The sequence below is a fragment of the Heterocephalus glaber genome, unplaced genomic scaffold (genome assembly GCF_053883595.1).
Source record: "Heterocephalus glaber isolate CG9 unplaced genomic scaffold, H.glaber_assembly_v1.0 deba00001472, whole genome shotgun sequence".
Taxonomy (NCBI): Eukaryota; Metazoa; Chordata; class Mammalia; order Rodentia; family Bathyergidae; genus Heterocephalus; species Heterocephalus glaber.
Genome location: NW_028258315.1, coordinates 5,837,080 through 5,860,716, shown reverse-complemented (window position 1 = coordinate 5,860,716; position 23,637 = coordinate 5,837,080). Strand labels below are relative to the sequence as shown.

Genomic DNA, 23,637 nt, shown 5'->3' with positions numbered 1-23,637 from the left:
TTAAGACCAGTCATATAGGTAATTATATTAACTGGAAGTGAATTTAATACTCCAGTTAGAAGATAGAGACTTTAAATCTGGGTTAAAAAATAGACCCAAGTCTGTGCTTTTTATAAATGATCCATTTTTATCGGGACACTGAAAGTAAAATGATAAAAATGGTATTTACTACTTTGCAAACACTAATCATAAGCCAGTATGTCTATATTATTATGAGAAAAGATAAACTTCATGAGAAACATATCGCCAGTGATCAAGATGAGAATTTCACTTAACAAAGCTCAAGGTTGGTTCCCTGCTTCTACTAAGACTGCTAAATCCCTTTACTTCTGCATACCATTTCTGAAGTTTATGAGCCCCTGGAGTGGTTATAGGCCTCCATTTAAAAGCTTCTTTTTGGGTGGGGATTTAGCTCAGTGGTTCTGCTGCCTGCCTCGAAAGCACAAGGACCCGAGTTTGATCCCCGGTACCAAAAAAATAATAACAATAATAATAGAAATAAAAGGTTCTTTTCAAATTTATATTATTTTAAAACTCCATGGTTTTTGAGTATCCTATGCAGTCCTCCTAATCCTCAACGACCGTTTTTATGATACTTACTCAGTTCTTGGAAAGTCATCTTACCTGGAACGACACCTTCTGATTGATGTCTGACAGGCGGAACTGTTTCAGGAAGCGCTCGTCCTCACTCCAGAAGAGGCGGATGTCCGGGATGTCGTAGAGGATCATGGCCAGTCTTTCTAAGCCTAGGCCAAAAGCCCAGCCGATGCGATCTTGTGCTCCAGCTACAAACAGAAAACAAGACAACTGTGTAGGAAACTATAAAGACTACCCAGGCACTGACCCCTCCACGCTGCGCACCAGTAACCCTGAGAGCCGAGTTGCAAGGCTTGGGGGCAGCCACCCAGGTTCCCTTTCTCTGTGCCTCTACTTTCCTTTTTTCTGGAATCTTTTCTTGCTTTGATTAAATATTCACCCTACTTCGTACAGGTTACAGAAGAGAAAGGAAGGCAGGCTTCTGTGCTTGAGGGGCTCACTATGCAGGGACCTCTGTTCAAAACGTGCCACGGTGCCTGTTAACATGCAGAACGTGTGTCCTGTCTTTCGGAGCCTCACCTTCCCTGAAACACCGTCACGATTATCCTCGGTAGGAGCCACCCCAACGACACGGGCCGTGAAACGCATGCCCAGCCCCGGCTATTCCAGAGGAGAAGCGTCCTGCTCGGTTACGTCCATGCCACGAACTCTAAGGGTGTATTTCACATATATGAAGCCGAGGCGGGTCACACTGCTGGGAAAGCTGATGAAAGGGCCCCTGAGATGAATGTAATTCCCAATAAACACGAAAAGATGAGAAGGATCCGGAGATGGGCGGAGATAGTTGCTGAAATTCCAAACCGCCAGAGGACGAGCTGTGGAAATCCCACCCTTCCACCTGGAACGTATGAAAAGCACGGATTTCCGCGACACTCCACGTGGGTGGGCGGGAGCCCTGCTGCCTGCCGTGAAGCGGTGCACGGCCCTGTGGCCAGTGCAAGAGGGACCCCAGCAGCGGAGAGAACGGAACACGGGAACCTCACCCCTGTCATCACCGGGAACAAATCCTCCCAGCTGCCTGCTGGGCTGAGCTCAAGAAGAAATTTCAACGTGGCGAGGCCCTAAGCCAATCCGTACCCACCCTCCTGGTGCAAGGGAGCCGTGATAATGTGTTACTGGGGGTGGAGGTGACCGATGCAGGTAGGAAGTGTGGAGAAAGGCGACAGGAAATCCCACGCGGAGGCCTCTCTAAAGGCACAGGAGCAGGTGCAGCACAGGGAGGCTGAGGGGCGGCCCCGGAGCAGATGGGCGAGGCTGGGGCGGAGCGGAGAGGGGCTCTGCTGTGGACACCGCCACCGCCACTGTCCTGTACAACCGAAAGGACAAGGCTACGAAGGCAAAGAAATGTGAGCCTCGACAGAAGATCTGTTCGAGGGATGAAGAAATAAACAGTGTTCGAAGTGCCACCAAGACAAGAAAATGACAGTGAGAGGGCTGAGGGCTCGCTCCGTGGGCAGGCAGGGGCAGGCAGGAAAGCTGGTGCCCGGCTGAGCGCCTCCCAGTAGGCGAACAGCCAGACGGGTGCCGAGCGGCGGGGGCAGTGGACACGACTCCTGACCAGGTGGCCGCGGTCGGAGAGCAGCCGACCTGGGGGGGGGGGGTCAGAATATTTCATGGTGACGTACACAACCCTGAAAGCGCCCAGTGAGCAACTGGAGACGTGAAAACCAACAAAGCAATGATGTCACGTTTTAAGCCACTAAAAGATCTTTATTTGGGAGAAACAATGTTATGCCCAATCCTGGCAATGTGGTTAGGTCCAGTATTCTCATTTATTGCTGGTTACGCTTTATATTTTTATAACAGTTTGAAAAACAATGTGTCAATATATGCAAAGATTGATAAAAAAATACTCATGCTTTATTGTGTGATTTCAATGGAAAATTTATCCTAAGGAAATAATTAAACAAATGCAAAATGATAAATAAAGAAAAATATTTGGAGCAGTAGTACTTACAATAACAAAAACATTCTAACAACTTCAATATCCAAAATTAGAAAACTGCTTAGATATTCTAGTATATTTTAATGGCAGCACTAAAAATCATAATTATATAAATGTCTATTATACAGTAAACTGTAATACAAAAACACCTATGATAAAATTAATATGTCCTATGATGTTACTACTTAATATGGTATACATGAGAGTCACAGTGTAAAAACATTAAAAATAGAATGTGATACTTAAGGATTACAATGAGTGATAGTTCAAAAATAATTTCATTTTTAAACTGACAAAAACTATTTGTTTATATTGTACAGCATGACCTTTGATATGTGTATATGAATCACTGCCTCATACACCTAAACTTTTCGTGAAGAAAACACTGAATATCTGTTCTTTTAGCAATTTTTAAGTAAACAATTTATTGTTATTAATATACTCACCATAGTGTCCAGCAGCTCTCCAGAGTTTATCCATTTTGTTTAACTGAAATTTTGTATCCTTAACCAACAGCACTAAACATTTTTCAGTAGTATTTATAGTTTTTTCAAGTAAATAACAATGTAAATAAATAAAGGTAAGTAGGAGTGTAACTGTTGCTTTGTGTCTCAGGATTTTCCTTTATCATTTAATCTTATATATTTTATCATCCAGTGTCAGATAAAACCAACTATACAGGAACCAGTATCTGTAACTAAGCAGATTTAGCATGCTTGATTTTATTCAATGTTTACTTGGTTTTTATTTTGTTCTTTCATCTATCACCTCTCATTTATTTCCCCATTCCACAAAACACTTTCCAAGGAAAAAAATAAAAGTAAGACCCTTGGGGCCAGGGGTTTAGCTCCGTGGTTCTGCTGCCTGCCTCGCAAGTGCAAGGTCCCAAGTTCAATCCCTGGTCCAAAAAAAAAGTAAGAGAGGCCCTAAATGTAGGTAAGAAAAAAGAGCAATAATTTAATTTTTAAAATAGGCAAACAACAGTCACGTATAAGGAAAGAAAAATGGTCCTTAAGCACATGAAAAGTTTACTTAAGAAAAATGCAAGACAAAACTGAATCAGGTTACTGTCTTTTATTTACCCAGAAGGACAAAAATAAAAACATCTGATAACACAGTTGGCAGCAAAGCTGAGGGGAGACAAACACTTTCACACATTGCTGGCAGCATGCATGTAAGCTTTTAACCTTTTGACAAACTAAGGAATATGATATTGCAGTAGTTATCAAAATTACAAGTATAGACCATCCGCTTTAACTTTCAGGATGTGTGCTGCTCATGGAAAATTATAAATTTATAAGATTTTTATTGAAATATTCTTTATTATACACAGTACTGTTTGTTATTAGTATAAAAATTGCTAAATATTGTATACAAGTAACATATTTGTCCATAAAGAATTGGATAAATATGCTACACTAGGACCATACAATAGGATTTTATTACAACAGATTATAACAACCTCTGACTGATTCAAAAATTAAAAGTGGCAACTGTCTGGTGGGGGGGGCAGGGAAAATGAGGACAGGGTGGGGAGGCTTTATAACACGTGCCTTCAGATATAAAAGTGATGAGAAATGTTTCAGATACAAGTTGAATCTCCATTATCCTAAACGCTTTGGACCAAAAGTGTTTTGGATTGCAGTATTTTGGATTTCTGATTAGGGAGACTAAACCTGCAATAGAAAATTCCATGACTACACAAAATGCAATAGTTTCTGTTCTGTTTATTCATTATAGGGGTGGGATACTAGGGACTGAATCCAAGTCCTTGCACACGGTCCACGGTCTCCCACTGAGCTATGTATCATCAGTCTTTGTAAATTTTAACACAAGGTCTTGCTAAGTTGCCTGGACTGGCCTCAAACTTGTAATCTTCCTACCTCAGTCTTCCAAGAAAGCCATATAAGAACAACAAAGTATTCCCCTTTTGTCACACTGGTACCAAGCTCTTAGGAAATTTATGATTAGTACAAATAGATTCTCCCCCCCCATGCCGCCCCTAGCCTGTTCTGGCCTTGCTCTAAGAGATATTATAATTCCAAGGATGTCTTTGGGGGATTTCAAAAAAACTCTGCAAATTCCTTAATGCTTCTTATCTTGAGTCTTGGTGGGTTCAGATATTTGGACCAATAGAGTATCTGGGACTGACGTTATGTGACTTTGGAGGTCACATTAGAAAACTTCTTGCTTTTCTTGAAATCTTGTTCTTCTGATGTTTGATCTCAGGGTCTCCCTTCCAGACAGTTCCCTCTTGGAACTCCACTGCTGGGCTCTGAGAAGGCTCAGTAACAGGAGAGGTCTTGTGTAGTTGCTGCAATTGAATTCCGACTGCACCAAGCCCTCAGGGACCCCATCCCTGTCAGCAGGCATGTAAGGGAAAAAGACCCAGAAGATTCCAGCTCCAGCTCAGCATCACCCAGGCTGTTTAAATCTTCCTGGATGAGGCGCCCATCACTATGGGCAATACCAGATGCCTTCCACTGTGTCCTGTCTGCACTTAGGACCACAGAATAATAAATGACAGCTCTCCCATTAAGTTTGGAGTGGTTTGTTATCCAACAAGAGATCTTGCTAAGTCATGTGCATTTTGCTCTATTGCCAACAGGTCCCAGCATGGTAAAGCTAAAACTAACTAAACTGCTGCCTCATATTCTAATTTTCTGTATATAAGAGTGATGTACATAAAAACTAGGTAAAGTTTGAAATAGGAGAGATCAGGAGGTCTGGTTAAAATAAGGTTAAAAGCTTAAAATAAGATGAATCTACTCTATTGTAGTACCTCACATATGCCATAATATCCATTCCTCTCCCCAAAGCCCATGCCACCCAGTGTTACAACACTGCTCCTCCTAGAAATAAACCAAACCATCCTAATCCTAGGGTACCCAGAACCCAAGACATGGAAATACAGGTGCACTGAAGCATCAATATGCAAATACTCTTAAGAGTTTTGTTCATAAGAGCCTCAAAGCAGTGGGCCGGAGATTTAGCTCAGCAGCACCACGCCTACCTCCAAAGCTACAAGGTCCTGAGTTTGATCCCTAGAAGAGAAAAAACAAAAAAAAAACCCCAAAGAGCCTCAAAGCAGAAACAACTCTACTTCTATCAACTAGACGATGGGAAATACTGTGGTGTATCCATATTATGGAATATTACCTAGCAAAAAAATAAGTGACTCATATATATGATAACATAAATGAATACCAAAAGCATTATGCTTAATGAAAGAAAAAATTCTAGTAACGAAGAATATACAATATTATTTTATTTATATGACAGAATGTGAAATTAGGGAGTTAACAAAATATAACAACATATCAGTGGCTGGGGTAGGGCAAGGGAAGAGGGAACATTCTGGTGTGACAGGAATTTTCCAACTTGGCTGAGGGCGAGTTAATATGACTGTGTATCCCTCAAAACTCACCTAACTCCTCTTTAAACTTGTGGATTTCATCATGTATAAGTACGACTTCCATAAACTGATCTATAAAACCCCTACACTTGAATATCAAACAAATTACTTAATGCTTACTGTCAACTTCTACGAATGTTTCATCATGAACTTGAAACAAGTGGGAGCAGCACCTTTCTGAGGACACTCTGAGTAGCAATGACATGAATGATGTAGAATATGCCTAAAATTCGAGACATTCAAATTTAAGAAGTTCCATTGCAAACTCTTACAGACTCTGAAGGCTGAGAATCATGAGACTGGAGGACAAAATATAAGCACAGCATAGCGTAGCCCAGCACAGTACAGCACAGAACAGCACAGCACAGCATAACACTAAGGCCTTCTGTCCCATTCACCCTGGATTATTCCTTGTCCTCTAACCATAATACCTCCTTGACATAATATATTTGTCTTTCTTACCACTCTTCCTGCTTCCTAAAGCCCATACTTGTCTCTCTTCCTATCATCCCTTAAAGCTTGACTAAAATATTCCTGCTGTGAGATTCTCCCTCTGGCCCTCAAGGATAGATTAAGTTTGCCTTCATCTCTCTTCTCACAAACACACTGCATGTACTTCTAGGAGCAACCACCACACTGATGAGTCTCTCTCCCATCTACACTCAAGAACACAACTAAAAGGAAAATATTATTTGAAAGTTAAGTCTAAATACCACGATGCTTTTCGGAAGAAATACTAGGAAAAAAGTAATTAAAAATACGAGTCTAAATCAAAGGATCCAAAGGTATAGGGGGGAAAAAAGTCAGTCCAGTTCCCCATTTGCCACCCTCCCCCCAAGCTGAGCCAGGAGCTGTGAGCACAATGGTGCTAGAAGCCAGGTTACATGCAGTCAGGAGCTGCCTCCAGCAACCAGCCTCAGACGGGCACGGCGGCTTCTCCCGAGGCGCCAGCCTGGCTCGGCCTCCTATATCCCAAAGCTGAAGGAGACGGGCTGTAGCAGTCAGGGACAGGGACAGCAGAAGGGTATTCGTAGCTGGGAACCACAGCTGCAACAGATCACAAGGGGAAGCGGGGCCAGGCTGTTCAAGGAGATGAAGTTCACACCAGGAAAAATGCATTTTAGTTTCTTGCACCTGGATGGCTACAATGACTTAACATCAATTAGTCTAAAATTAAAGTCATTATTCAGACTGGCTAAGAATCAACAATTCAACCACAACAACAAAACCCAGTTGCTTGCACATACAATTTCCAATTACTTTTCCCCGGAGGCTCGCTAGTGAAGCGGACCAAGGATGGAGGGGGGTGGGGGGGAGGAAAGAAAGGAAGGGAATGGAAAAAGAATGAAGATGCGCTGTGTACATGTACCCACTCCTCACAATGAATGTAATCACTGTGTACTGCAAACACGTATTAATAAAAATTAGAATCAAAAAGGAGGCTCACTAGGAACCTAGTCTACTGAAAGTGAGATACCTTAGGCCTGTTTTATTGCAAAAGTTCAGTGGCTTCCATAGATAACTGGCATGACCATGTGGAAATGCTTAAGGTGGTACTAGGGGCATGCATGGCTCAGGGCTGGTCCCACCCGGGCATCAGCAGCAACCAGCTGAGACGCTCTTCTGAGGACAGAATCGTGGCCCTCCTGAGAAGACCCAGTTATAAGGTGAACGAGAAGCCCATTCCATCAAGCCCCAAATCCCAACCGTCTTTCATGTCCCAACTATGAGCCAGACCTTCATTCAGAATAGGCAGCACCTGGAAGCCAGCTTCCTGCCACCATGGACCACCTTTTGTTCTCACAACCAGTCTGATCAAAAAGATGGCTTGTGATAATCAATCACTAACAATGGGAGATTTCAAGAAAGAACATGACCTAGATACTGAGTTGTACCAGGTTTTACCTTTGAAACATTTTGTATTGATCTCATCTAAACCTGCTCGTTATGATGTACACTCCTGCACTGTCCCGCTGGTCCACCAACGTGTGCATATCACCAACCTGAGCAAAGGCTGAGGGTGGCCAGGTGATGAGCACGAAACAGGTACATGGACCACAAGGCAAGTGCCCCTGAATACCTTCCCCCAGGTGTCTGGAGAGCCCAAGGCAAAGAAACATGGGTTCATTCTACCACTCTGCTGTTGTCAGTCAGTGTTAAAAGGAGAGTATCTTAGGGAAAAGAACTAAATTTCAGATAATGCTTTATGTTTTGTGCTAGAAGGAGAATCATCCAAGGGAAATAATTCAATTTCAAATAATGTCTTGTGTTAAAGTGATTATCCCTCAGCTTATAAGAAAATAAAGCTTTTCAGACTAATTCTTTCTGAAGATTTAGAATAATGAAATTGGAAAGTGAGTAGAGTTTAAGAGAAGTCAGAAGTAACTTCTAGTGCCTTTTCAACAGCTCTATTACAGGGAAATGGTCACTCCCATGCTTTCTGACAGGCCAGGAAGAAAATCTACTCTTTTATCTACAATTCTTAACCAATGACTTATTAACCTTTTGGAGACTGAGTGAAATCTATGTTCAGAACATAATTTAAACCACACTACATGTAGGCACTCACACATTAATTTTTCAGAGATGGATGTTAGAATATTGCCGTGCTGATGTTCTGCTTTCTTGGTCTCCTTACATCGATAGTTCTGCCTTCTTAACTCTCATGGTACTAATGAACAGCAGAGTGTATTCTTACTTCACATATCAAAAGAAAGGGAATTCTAAGTACACATTTTTATTTTTTCCTGAGGCTATAACACGACAATAAAGAAAGATTAATAAAACAATAGTTTTAAAATATAATAAAATGTAATTTCAGATGAACTCAACAGAAGAAAACCATGGACCAATATCCTTTGTGTATGTAGATCCAAACATTCTAAACAAATTACTAGCAAAGCAAATTCAGCGGGATCTTGAAAGGACTACACACCATGAGCAAATGGGATTTATTCCAGGAAAACAAGTGTCATCATTTAGATCTAAAATGTGCCCCAAAAGCCTCATGTACTTGGAGGTTGGGCTTTTGAAAGGTGACCAAATCAAGGGGTATTATAGTCATCAGTAGATTAATCCACTGAAGAACCCATAGGTAAATGTAATGTTAGGAGGTAGGGCCTAGTCAGAACAGGAGGGGGCTCAATGAATATATACCTCCCCCCAGGTCCTCCTTCTCTCTTTTGGCTTCTTGAATAGCTTTCCTCCAACATACCATTCCACCAGGCCATTTCTACCTTGGAGCCAGCAGAGGGAATCCTCTAAAAAGAATGAGACTAAATAAACCACTCTTTGAATTGAAGGTATTGGCCATTTTGTTGCAGCAATGGGAAAGTAACTAAGACAACAAGCAAAATTAGTTTAAAATATGAGAATTAATCCATGTAATATCCAATGTAACATGCTAATATTAATAGATTAAAGTGAGAAAACACCACATGATTAATTAAGTCAGTAAAAGCATTTGACAATATATAATATGCTTTCATAATAAAAAATACTCATTAACTAGGAACACAATAGAACACCCTCAAAGATCATGTAAGAAAAACCTACAGTTAACAACACACTCAATGGTGAAAAACTGAAAGCTTTACCTCTAAGATCAGGAACAAGAGAATGTTGCGGATTATCACCACTTATATTCAACACAGTACTGAAAGTTTTGACCACAGAAATTAGACAGTAAAACAAAGATAAAAGACATCCAATTGGAAAAGAAAAAATAAAGTTATCTCTATTTGTGGATGACATAATCTTATGTGCAGAAAACTTTAACAAATCCATGAAAAACTGAACTTATAAATTTAGCAAAGTTGCATGATAAAAATGAATTCCAGGGCCAGGGATTTAGCTCAGTGGTTCCGGCGCCTGCCTCAAAAGCACAAGGTCCATGGCGGGGATTTAGCTCAGTGGTTTCGCCCCCTGCTGTGCAAGCATAAGGACTCAAGTTCAATCCCCGGTAACAAAAAGCACAAGGTCCTGAGTTCAATCCCTGGTACCAAAAGAAAAAAAAAAGAGTTCCATTTCTGTACACTAGCAATGAGCAATCTGAGAAAGAAATTAAGAAGACAATTCCATTTACAAAAGCATGAGGTAGAATAAAGTACTTAGGAATAGGCCAAAGAGGCAAAAGACATACCCTAAAAACTACACAATGTCCTTGAAAACAAAGTGAAGACAACACTAATAAATGGAAAGACAGCCCATGTTCATAGATTGTAAGATTTAATATTAAAATGACAATGCTACTCAAAGCAATATACAGATTCAATGGAATCTCTATCAAAAAAACAAGTTTTTTACAAAAATAGAAAAATCCATCCTAAAACTAATATGGAATTTCAAGAGAACCCAAATTCTCAAAAAAAAAAAAAATTTGAAAATGAAGATCAAAGATGGAGGAATCATATCTCCCAATTTCTAAACCTACTACAAAGTCATAGTAATCAAAACAGTGTGGTATGACCATAAGAAAAGACATACAGAGAAATAGTAAAATACAGAATCCAGAAATAAATTCCCACATCAGTGTGAATTAACTTTTGACAAACACGTTTGTGGAAAAAGAAGTTTCTTCAACAAATGGTGCTAGGAATACTAATATTCACATCCAAAACTGTTGGGAGCCATCATGATCAGGAGGCATCCTGCCCACCTCCTGCACTCCATGACTTCCCTCCCTTTGTGCCCCAATTTACCCTGCTAAAATAGCCCAGAGTGCAAGGAAATGTTCCTTGTACTCTGTTTATTGTAGTACTAGTTGATATGGTCCTACAAACAGCAAGCTTGCATGTCCCTGTTCCTACCAGCCTTATCAGTCAGCTAGTCTCAGAATGTATTAGAACAATAAATTGCCCCATCTGCTTGTTTGTACTTTCCCTCCTTATGCCTTAAATAAAGTGACACGCAGGCCACAGGGGTCTTCTCCACTCAGCAGGTGGGAGGCCCCACCTGGTCCCACTTTAATTCTCTTTTGTTTTCTAAATCTTCCCTTGCCCTACTCAGATCCCAGACCCTTGTCCTACAGGCCCTGGCACAAAACAATCAAATTAGACCCTTATCTTACACAATACATGGAAATTAACTCAAACTGGATCAAACAACTAAATTTAAGACTTAAAACTATAAAACTCTTAGAAGACAAAAGGAACAATCTTCATATGACACAAAAGGTATAGACAACTGAAGAAAAAAAAGGATGAATTAGACTCGATTGAATTCAAAATTTCTATTTAACATAACTACTTTATCAGAGTAAAAATACAATCTATAGAAAGAAAGAAATAATTGGAAATCTCAAATCTCTTATGGGTTTACTATTCAAGCTATATAAAGAACTACTACAACTCAACAACTGACAAACAACCCAATCTATAATAGGGGAAATTTTCGAACAGGTATTTCTCCAAAGATATACAAATTGCTAACAAGCATATGAGAAGATGTTTGGCATCATTAGTCATTAGGAAAATGCAAACCAACACAACAATGAGACATTAGTTGACATATGCAATAGTTAGCATGATGATGATAATAATAATAAGAAGGAATATTGAGAAGGATGTAGAGAAACTGAAAACCTTGTGCATTGCTGTTTGAATGTATAACAATGTAGCTGCTGTGGAAAACAGGTTGGTAATTCCTCAAAAAATGATAGATTTACTATTATGACCCAGCAATTCATTCTATCTCTGTCTCTCTTCTTCCCTCTCCCATCCACACATGCATTCACACACACACACATGTGCACACGTGCACATACCAGGAGACAAATATACATCAATGTTCATAATAGCATTGCTCACATTACCCAAGTAATGAAACAACTCAAGTGTATGTCAAAGATAAGTGGATAAACAAAATGCATTATTTACATAAATAGAACACTATTCAGCCCTAATAAAGAATGAAGTTCTGATACATCCTACAGCACAAATGAACTTTGGGAAACAATATGTTAAGTGATATAAGCAAGGTGCAAAACATATAGATTCCCTTAAATATGTCCAATAGACAAATTCACAAAAACAAATAGATTAGAAGTTATCAAGAGCTGGATGGTGAAAGAATGGAGTTACTGCTTCTTTGATTCAGAGTCTGTTTGAGGTGATAAAAATATTTTGGAAATAGTGGTAATGGTTATACAACATTGAAAATGTAATTACTGGGGCTGGGATTTAGCTCAGTGGTTCCACTACCTGCCCCACAAGTGCAAGTACCCAGGTTCAATCACCAGTACCAAAAAAAAATGTAATTACTGTCACTAAATTGTGTACTTAAAGTAGTTAAAATTGGAAATTTTATAATATACACCACTTTTCTATACAGAAATAAATTTTATACCACTAAACTGAATATAAATTTTATTAAAATTTCTATATAATTTTAAAATTTGTATTGTTTTATATAACTTTTTATCCCATAAAAATTTCACAGGGGCTAAACATTTATAAGGTTTCATGAAATTTTCTCTGTGTTCCTCATGTCTACCAGAAAACAGCATTTTTTTCTTCACTATCACATCCACCTCTGAAAATACTGAGCTCTTGAGTGAGGCCATCATGCTACCAGCTGTTGTAGACAGCTCAGGTTCTTCTTCCATAGCAGGAAAGAAGGGTGACAACAAGGTTTCTCAAGCTCCTCCCAGCTCTTAGCAGTCTGCCGTTCTACTCACTTTAGAAGGAGCTATCTAAGGTTCTGCTCCACACAAGCTCTCAGGGATTTACAGACTGCTGCAGAATTATTTTAATCTTGAGCAGAATGACGAAAGATATCTGCCAGGTGCTTTCCATGCTTTGGCCCCTGGTCTCCAGGGAGCCTGAGACAGGCAGATGCACTCACCTTCACACCACCTGCTGGGACAGTGGTGTCCAATGGTCACTGCTCTAGGTGTCTGTTTGAATGTCCCCTTCTCAGGAAGGCCTCCCCAAGCTCCATTATATAATGGAGATATAAACCTCTCCATTAGCTAATACTCCCCTCATTCTGCCCTCTTCAGAAAAATACCATCTGAAACAAACATCCATGTTTACTTTATTTTTTATCATCAGACTCCCCTGCTAGCCTGGACACCTGAGGGCAGCATCCTTGTTTTAATCTCAGATGCATCCCCAGTATCACAGTGCTCAGTAGGTATCTGCAAAGAAACAACTGAATGGTATGGAAGAAAAAGTTTGAAGATTTTTCTACTTTTTGTCCACTTGCTTCATTTAAATGGATACTATTATGAAGAATTGCACACTATAAGCTGTGACTTTAACTTTGTATTGGTGAGAAATTTTATCTGTCATACTATAATAGGTGTTATTTTAACAGAGATAATTTATTTTGATTAATTAATTTTTTTTTCTTCGAGATGGAGTCTCACTATGTTTTCCAGACTGGTCTTGAATTTCAGGGCTCAAGTAAATCTTCTGCCTCAGTCTTTTCAGGGTGCAGGGACTCCAGGCAAGCACCACTACAGACACAGGTGATTTCAGAGATGCCATTTCCTGAAAGGCACCTCAGCAAGGAGAGATGTGAAATGCAAAAAGGAACAAGAGGAAAATGTGAATATCCTGATCATCCACCCTTCAGTGATCTCTACCGTGTACACTGCCATGCCGGGTGTGGGTTCACAAGCTCCCAGAAGCCTAGGATCTTGTCTCTCCTTCTGCTTTAATATTCTTTCTACTTTAATTTCTTCCCAAGTGACTAGATCGTGGAAATGTAATCAGCCCATGTATTCTGAGGTGCCTCCTCCAGACTGTTTCCATATAAGGCCAAAGCTATTACATATTGGGGGAAATTTTGCTTTTGGATTACATTAAGCATATTTTTCCTTGTCAAAAAAGGCTGATTTCTAGGAATTCAACTTAATAATAAATTGCCTTGTTCCCAAAATAATTGCTACTTGTAATGCTAAAACAAGCTAGCAATTAACATTCATATAATTTGTGGAGATTTATCAGTCACAGGCACTTGACTGTATTATCCTTATTTTGATCCTCATAACTGGCCTGCGGGGAATGTCAGACTGGGATCATCTATGTCTGATAGACATCAGAACTCAAATCTATGCCATTTGATTTCACATACATACCCAATGACTGCTTCCCCAGATCCATGTTGAAACAGGAACTTACAGGGGCTACCACTAAAGAATTGCAAAACATGGGGAAGTTCCACCTTTAATTGTGCATTTTCTACTATGTAAGTGCTAACTTCCAGATTAGTTATCATATTCCATGAAGACTAGTACAATGGCTTGCATACGGAAGTACCCAAATATATCAGGAGTCATTTCTGAATGTTGGCTTTGGTTACTCCAAAACATCTTCCACACTTGACTTGACAGAAGCATATACCCAGACCTACTGAGTGGACTGATGGGACTGGAATTTAACAACAGTATTGGACAAAAGCCCCCTCTTCTCTCGGTCATCAGTCGCGATGACAATCACACAGGAATAAAGCACAGTATCCCAGTGAGACATTGTACATCGAGGCAGGCCTAACAAGGCCAGCATAGCTACGTGAATTCTGATTTCTCATCTACTATGGACACAGGCCTGGATTCTTGACTTTCCAGCTACAGCTCTTGAATTGTTCCCTCTGAGACTTGCCACTGGATGATTGACTTGACAAGCTGAGCCAGAAGACTGATCTCCTGCCTGAAACATTTCTCTAGCTGCATGTATCTTTGGCCCCATACACTCCATCAATAAGTCCTTCACATGATCCAAAGGCAGATTGGTCTTTTAAAAGTAGTTTTCTATGGTATGGAGCCGACTGTGGATTAGATTATGCAGGCTATCACAACAGTGAAGCTTAATACAATCAGAGCTAGACTGTGTTCTAATGTAATCATAGAGGGAGGGAAAAAAACCATTTTAACACTTATCTTGAAAAGCACACTTTCCCCATCCCCTTCCTCCCTTTGTGCTGCAGTTTGGGTTTCTGGAGTTTAAGGAAATAGCAGTTTTGGAACCAAATGCTAGTCCACAGTATATGAAGCAATGCCCAATGGTCCCATCCAGAGCAAAAATAATTTCCACTGTATTCACAGCACAGTTATCAAACTGAAGAATCTCATACTGATGCAATATACCCACTTAATCTGTAATCCATACTCAAATTTTGTCAAGTGACTCAGTCATGTCTTTGTAGCATTTTTTCCTTCCAGTTCAAGATTCAGTTGAGAATGTATATTGAATTTGGATAGCGTGTCTCTCTAGCCTCTATTAACCTAAGAGCCTCTGCTTAGCCTTCCCTTGCCTTACGTGACACTGGCATTTTAGAGAATCCAGGCCAGTTACTTGGCAGAATGCTCCACACCTGAGAGTGTCTGGTGTTCTTCATGATCGGATTCAGGTTCCAGAACTCAGCTAGAATACCAGAAAGGTGATGTGGTGTCCTGCCCAGCTATCACAGCTAAGAATCCTCATGCTCATTTGCCACTGTTTCAAGGTTCTTCTGGACCATCATTCATGTCATTCATTTTTTCACTGCACAAAAACGTCACCTTAAAACTTAGTGATTGGAAATATCTATTCATTTAGCTCAATATCAGTTGGCACGCGGGGCTCCAGTAGAAGGTACTTCAGTTCTCAACTGAGTTCCCTCATGCACATGATGAACAGCTGGACTCATTCGTATGTCTGCTATTGGCTGGCTGTGCAGAGGGCAGGGGCCGATCTGGTTCTCTCATACCAAGCGATCCCTGTGCTCATTTCCATGGTGCTGACAGGGTTCTAAGCGCACCCAGAGGGTAAGTCCCAGTACGCAAATACTTTGCAAGTGTCTGCTCATATTTGCTGCTTCCTTGATTGGCCAAAGGTCATCAGGCCAAGACAAATTTAGGGAAGGGGAAAGACTGTCTAACCAGCCATTAACAGGTCTGTGGGAAGCTCCTCTAGCAGCTTATCTTATGAAGTCTTCCCAATTCCCTTATACTAATATTCACTCACTCATTCAACAGCTATGTATCAGGACTTGTTCTGTCAAAACAATGTGGCAGATGTCTTCAGACTAACAATATCATATAAAGAAAAGGGAGTGGAAGAAACACTTTCTTACTATGAATCACAAAATATGACTGATCGCATTAATCCTTCCATCAAAACTGTTCAGTCACTATTGCCAGCTCCATTTTATAGATAATAAAGTTGAGAGAATTTAACTGATTTATCCAAGGTCACACAACCATCTATAAATGCTTTTGGCTCCATATAGTAGAAAATCCCACTAAATGTGGCCAAAATCACAGACAAAATTTCCATAACAAAGGTTCCAGAAGTGGGCATTCTTAAGTTTGGTCCAAGAACTCAAGGATCCCATCAAGGATCCCTGCCCTTTGTATCTTCCTGCCCCATCTTCTTTGTCAGGTTACTTCCCATCTCACTATTAGAGTGATCTCATAAATCAAAACAGCTGGCTGGTGTCCAGTCATCATATACACGGCAGAAGGAATGCAGGAATGGTTTCAGTGAGCATGATTTTCATACCTGATGCATTTAAGGACTCGATAGATTTCCCAAAGGTCCCCAAACCTGCTAGGTTTCATTGCCCAGAATGGGATTTCTTGGTCACCCGCATTTAAGGGACTGGAGGAACATGGCTACCTGACTTCTCAACTACTAAAGGGGAAAAATATCCAAAGCCTGCTGAGGTAGGAATGGCAGTGGGTCAGCCAGCCACCCGCTAATAATGGCTGGATTGGGGATGTAAACCCGGGCGTGGGCTGGTGCCTAGTCCTTACCCTCAAGGATGCATATACTTTCGACAAAGTCCTATATACATGCCTATGTGGTGAGTGCCGCTGAGTGCTAGAAATGAGGTATAATGAGGCTGGAAGGAAGAAGGGCTCACTTTGAAGTAGGTCGACACGGATGTTTGACAGGAAAGTTAGGTATGATCTTAAGTGACATGTAGGATTTCAAAAAGAAAAGATCTTCCAACAAGAGGGAAAAGTAAAACCAAACACAAAGAGGCAGAAAAAAGAAGTTAAGCTAACCAAATTGACTTTTGTACAGGGTAATTCAGAACCTTTCAAAAGTATAAAGGGAACAGTATGCCTTGGTTAGAATTTATTAAGAAATAAAGGATATATATTATTTATTAAGAAATAAAGGATACGGCCGGGGATTTAGCTCAATGGTTTCGCCGCCTGCTGTGCAAGCGCAAGGACCCGAGTTCAATCCCCGGTACCAAAAAACAAAACAAAACAAAATAAAACAAAAAAAGAAATAAAGGATATATATCCTACTTCTTATATCTCCCTTTGATTAGCCTCCAAATGTAGTATTACTATTTTTCACATTTTTCTCTCAATTTCAATCTAAGATCCTTGAACTCAAGAGAAATTAAATACTGTTAAGCAACTCATTGCAAATAGCAGTTTTCATTCAGAAAAAAGTAAGTGTTGCTAATACTCCAATAGCTTTGACATTGTCCATTTTGGGAAAGTTATTATGATTTGATTGCTTATCTGTTATTTTTTTCATTCCTTGAATTGCATACAGAGCTTTGAGTTTTAATACACTCCCCAAAATTGCAGGGGAGACTTTAAAAACAGGAATTGTACTGTAAGTGCAGTAAGATTACTATTCATTAAATAATCGCTACCAACTAAATGTGCATTCTTTACGGGGTTTTCAGGCGGTGAGTCCTTCCCAGAACCAGTGTCTGAGAAAACACTGTCCCACAGTGTATACAGTGGTCCATGCCGGAACATGTTTTCATTTACTCATACGTATCACTAGCTTTCCTTATCACCATGAGTTATCAAAAGTGGGCCACAAGGAGCTGCCTAGAATTCAGTGAGTTTACTCTGGTGAAAGCAGGTCTTCCGGGAAGAACGGAGCAGAGTCAGTAAATCCCCTGAGCCCACTCCACAGGGCCCCTGACCCCAGGAGACATGCCTTTGTATAGCAGACCCACGGCACTTCATTGTTCTGATTCCACCAACCATGAAATACTGATTAATCGGGGCAGCTCGCACCTGAGAAAGTAACTTGGCCCAGCACCTTGTTGACTAATAAAGACAAAGCCCAAGAGTTGTCAGAGGAAAAACACAGTGGATGATGTATCTGAATAAGGGGTGTGTGTGTGTGTAGCTGTACCCGTTAGGAAAAATGCCGTATTCCTGAGTGTGGAGTACATCATAACCTGCTACTGTACCTTTTAAAAATTTTAACTCATCGCTAAAATTCTTGAAATATTAAGCTTGATGCACTTAATCTGTTTCTTTCTGTTAAAAAACCGGGAACAAGAGCTGCTTACACATTTCCATTAGAAAAGTTGCTTTCCAAAATAAAAGTTAATAGTGCTCTATTTCTTACATTTTTGTAATTTTTTAACCAAGAAAGGAACTTAACTTAGAATAAGTAATTCACTGTCGCTTAAATATATGAATGATAAAAGGGATGTCAGCTATTCTAATTCCATAATTCCCAAGTAATGACAATTCATGAAACACTCTTCTCTAGTGGGAGTTGTAAGCAGGAGATAAAGGAGTCACTGAGCCTTTTAAGATTTATTCTCGTAACCAAATTGCAGCTCTCTTCATCATTATCCAAAATATAATTAAAAGATGACATTTAAAAACAAACCTAAAAGAAATCAAACTGCAACCCACTCCCAAAGGAAAAGTAACTGAGAAGCAACACTTGCCTTCCCCTGAGTGCCGAGAGGAGCTTCAGAGAAAAGCTCCTCCCTGACTCCTAACTCCTGAGCCGCAGCTGTAGGCCTGGAGCATCAATCTGCCTTGTCAATACAGGATCATACCATCACTGACTGTTACTGAATAGATTCTAATTGTGTTGTTTCACTGTGGTAGAGATATTTTTTGACCTTTCCAAAAAGAAAACAAATCAATGGGAGTATCTTGTAAAGACTTTTGTTTCCTCCCTCGGTTTGCTCCAGTACTCTAAAATTTATTGAGCTGCCTATTTGTGGCCCTCCCTGTGAGACATCTGCTTCAGCAACTACCTACAACAAGAAAAAAGGCATCCTTTAATGTTGGCCCAAACATTAAAGCATGAGGTCTCTATAACGCCCTGGCCAAAGTGAAGTTAATTATCAATACTCAATTTCTGAGCAAAAGCTAAACAGCTCAATACAATCTATTTCCAAATTATCTTAAGGACAAGTAACCAAAACTTTCTTGGAAAACTCCACGACCGTCTTTTCCCTTAACCCACTGGCTTCTGTTCCCCTCATCGACACTTACCCAGTTTTCTTTATGGGACTTAACTCCACCCGACTGTTTGCTAGTAGAGGTGCATTATTGCTTCTCAAGCCAGAGTACCAGTGGGCGACTGGGGGAAACCTCACCTGTAACGCTACAGGGACTGAGCTGCTCAGTGGTGTGCAACCATTTACAACAAAATCTGAAAATACAAGGATCATGGCCTGATGGTCCTAAAGGGGCATTTTCCATTCACTCTGTCCTGAAATGTGTACGCACAAGTGGGCTACATTATGAATCATCAGCTACTGTGCTGGTTTCCTACTATAGGAAGGCCAAAGATGTAATGGAAATTTAACCATAACAACAATAAGTAACTAAAAATATTAAAACATACCAGATGAACTGTTATATTGGCATTTTGTCCACATCAATCTGGACTTGTTATTCCACAGCTTTGGTAGAAGATGAGTTAAAGTTAACCACCCACTAGAAAGCCAATCCATCTATGACCCAACACGTCAAAAGCAAGTGTATCAGATGCTTTACAAGACAAAGGTTGCAAGGACTGCCAGATATATGCACCACTGACTGACGCTCGGCAGTAAAAATGATGGAGTCTCCGGGAGATTATCCTGAGTGAAAAAAGCCGATCCCCATACTGTATGGCTCTATTTCTATGATACTACAAAATACCAAAACTGGAGAGATGGGTAAGAGACTAGCACCTGTGAGAGATTAGATGGAACAGGTGGAGATGAGGGGCGGCCACGGTTACAAAAGGCCAAGAGAGAGCCTTGTGGGGACAGAGCTGTTTTGCATTTTGATGCTGATGCCGAGTAACTTCCTTCTATTCTCATCCTTTCATCCAGGCTCTTTCCTTCTACACGGCATTCAGGTAACATCGAGCTACTTCTCCAGCAGGAGGAGGTATTATTAACAACTGGGTTGTTTTTAATTTGATACGTGGGATTGGCTGCCCCTCTGAATGAAGAGATTTTCATTCTTTTTTTCCACTGTAAACCAAAGCTCCCCCTACCCCTGCCTTTGCCTTCTCCAGATGTTTTTGGGCTCTCAGCAGTGGACTGAGAAGAGGCACTGCACATCCATTTTCCAGATCAGGGCAGCATCTCTGTCCCAGAAACCAAGACAATCCTCCCACGGGGGCTCTGCTCGCTGGGAAGAAGGTGTAAGCTGGGTGCAGCCAAGGCTCCTGGTAATCAGAGGCCCAAGGTGAGCAGGATTCCTGGCAGAAATTCCCAGGAAGAGGGTGCGCAAGACAAGAAGCAGCATCAGGTCTAAGTAAGTCACTGCCTTTTTCCATCCTCTAGGTGTAAGTACACAGCTAGTTTCATTATAAGCTATTAACCTGTCTAAAGAGCAGGAAGGATAACAGCCAGACTCGGAGCCAGACTAAGCCTGACTCATCATTTACTCACTGGTAACCTTGGACGAGTGGTCAACCTCTCTCCGACTCAACTTGCCCATCTGTAAAGTGAGAATAATTCACAGGGCCTATTTCATACAGTGACTGTGAAGTTTAAATGAGTCATTATAGGGAAAGGACTCAGGAGAAGGCCTGGAACAAAGGAAAGACTACAGAGGTGCTGATAACTAGCATGCACAGTTCTGGGGAGATAGAAAGGAACATGCTCCACTTTTAACTGCAGTTTGACCCTGAGTCTTCATGAGAACATATACTAATAAATATCATATACTAGTAAACGCTCTTATGTTCACAACTCACCCTGTATTCAGCTGCAGGGATTTAGGCTCCTCTGTGGCTCCCTCATCCTGTAAAACAAAGGGCCCCTAACTACTAGCCTGCTCTGTGCTCTGGCACTCAGTGCCCTCCCAACACCTCTCTCCAGCACGTGGCCTTTGTCCTTGAAATCTGGTGCACATCCTCTTCCAACTCCCTCCTCTCCTATGGGTCTCACTGCTCTGTGTGTTCTGGGCTCCCCACCTGAATGTTTTCCTTCTACAGGTAGTGTTATGTTACATATTACTGAATATGATGTGAAGTGTTGAATGGAATACATTCTATTGGCAGTGGAGACCTCATGGGGGGAAAAATGATGCTGGATATATATTAGCTTTCTACCACCATAACAAAATACCTGAGATAACTAACTTATAAAGAGAAAACTTTCGTTTTGGCTCATAGGTTTGGGTTTCCATCCATGATCAACTAGTCCTGTTGCTTTGGGTCAGTGGCAAGGTAGCACATCACACTGGCAGCACATGGCAAGGCAAAACCATTCACCTACTGGCTGAGAGGCAAAACTGAGAGAGAGAAAGGGGCTGGACCCCACAATTCCTTTAGTGGTACAGCCCCAATGACCTAAAGACCTCTCACAAGACCCCTGCCTCTTAAAGGTCCCACCACCTTCCAATTTCCAATACCACCACTCTGGAGCCAACCTCTTAACACATGGGCTTCTGGGAAGACTCAGGATCCAAACTACAATGATACACTATGAGATGGCCAGATAGGTTGCTTTTTACTCACTCCATGCCATACGAGTAAAAGCCAAAAGTTCTTTATGGCCTTGCAGAAAGGACCCCTTTGGAGAGTTGTCATTAGATAACAACTCTTCTCTCCCTTAGGAAAGAGAGGAAGTAGCTGTGCCAGGAACGAGGAAGGGGATTTAGAGGACCATCTGGAAAACTTGGCATGTCTTCTTGGATTTGGAGACCTAAAGACTACTCTCAAGCACACTTGAAAAATTCTAAAAGCCAACAGTGCAGTGGAAATAGATGTCACAGTAAGGTGGGGTGGGGCAGGGCAGGGCAGGGGTTGTCTGCACTGTGTGACAAGAAGGGTTATGAGTTTGTTGCAACCTGGATGAGCACCTGCACAGAAAAAGCTCACTGTGAACTGCAATGAAAAGTACCCCATTCAAGAGGCACCCTACAGCACACAGGCCTAGCACAGCGATGCACACAGAGAACCTGGCTGGGACCCAGCACTGGCAGATATGACATCACTCACTGCTCAGCCTTGAAGGCACTAGTGGGAAACCACCAAAAATCTAGAAAACCACCCCCTCGAGAGAAACCACTTGGCCCCTGGATATTGGTCATTCATTGGAGTCATTAAAGTCAGAGTCTAACTTTATCAGTGAAACAGATCTTGGGTGCCCCTTGCTTCCCACCTCTCTCCAGGCTCAACCTCTGCAACCCTTGCTGCTTGCTCCACCATCGCTATGCTTCAGCTTCCAGACCTGTGCCCCTGGACTGAGCTGCAGCAGGCCAAGCGCTTTACATTAGACAGAAGATAGGGACTTTGCTAGTATACTGGACTGTACTTTAAAATGACCAGGAAAGTATGGGATCCCTTACAATTTCATTGCAGATGAGGAGGAATTTGATGGAACTTGTTGAAGGCAGTAGTGTAAAATATAGAAGTGTTCTAGCAGCCTATCTCTACTCAGTCCAGCTCACTGAGTGCAGTGGTTATAAATATGTCTCACTCTAACCTCCCTTCTCCCAACAGCTCATCTAAACAGCCTCATTCAGTTTGTGCTGCCTCTCTTATTTTTTCCAGTCTTCACTCTTGCCAAAAATTCATCCATTTAGTCAAGAAAATAGTTCATTCTTCCCAAATAAGTCCAGTGCATCTTTCAGCCATGGATATAGAATATAAGAAGGAAAACAGATGGAGAGAGAACATGAAAGGACATTGGAATAAAGTTGGATAAAAATAAGATATCAATTGGCAAAGGCAAAAACATACTTCCGCCAGTCTGAGTGCATGAAACTTCTCTAACAAAATGTGTTAATCAGGCAGACCAGATTGTTAGAATTTAATCTGTGAAACAATGATGCAGATTGTCCCTTTCATCAACAAACTGTCAAGTCACACCCATGCAAGTAAGAATGACCTACTGAGAGTGCATGGTATGTGGAAACCATGCCCTGCTTGATTCTCTCCTTCCTGGTCACAAAGGCAGCTGTATGTCTCAAACCCCTCACAGACAGACTGAGGCCGCGCAAATGTGCTCTTGTTATTAGCATCTGATCAGAAAAGACAAGAGCCCTTCCAGTCTGGCCCTTGGAGTCCCTCCAAGCTCTTTCCTTGCTGCTGGACCTTGATGGCCACATGCTACAGACCTCATAGTTGTGGGCAAAGAACTCAACACTGGTCTCCCCCTGGCTGAGAAATGGACTTTCAATGAATTACATCACTTAGGGAATCATGAATGAGCTTTTCTGGCTTGATAATTCTTTGGTCAAGCAGTGGGAAGAAAATAAAGGGAGCTCTGTGTGCATTCACCCACCAGCTCCTCGGTGAGCACCATCTACAGCAGCACTGCCGAGGGGCAGGGGTACCACAGGGACTAAAGCCACCCTGTCTCACATTCATAAATTCACACTTAAATGACTTCAAAAGATAGCCCCACCTTTGTCTTTTTTTGGTAGGCGAGACCCATGTATTGAACACAGCTGCCCAACGTCAGTGTCAATTGCCAACTGTCACTCCTCCTCTGAATACCAAATGCTACC

The 23,637-nt window shown here is 41.2% G+C and overlaps 1 protein-coding gene across 24 annotated transcripts in view; it reads right to left on the bottom strand.

The window, feature by feature from the left end:
- The window catches only part of Fars2 (phenylalanyl-tRNA synthetase 2, mitochondrial), a 463,399-nt gene that overhangs the window by 190,116 nt on the left and 249,646 nt on the right, over nucleotides 1–23,637 (bottom strand). For all 24 annotated transcript variants that reach the window (XR_002396033.2, XM_021260707.2, XM_021260706.2 and 21 more), the window contains one exon: nucleotides 625–785. Coding sequence is in view for 23 of the 24 variants with exons in the window: in XM_021260707.2 (XP_021116366.1) it covers nucleotides 625–785 (161 nt within the window). In the remaining variant the exon portion in view is untranslated. The remainder of the gene's footprint in view (nucleotides 1–624; nucleotides 786–23,637) is intronic.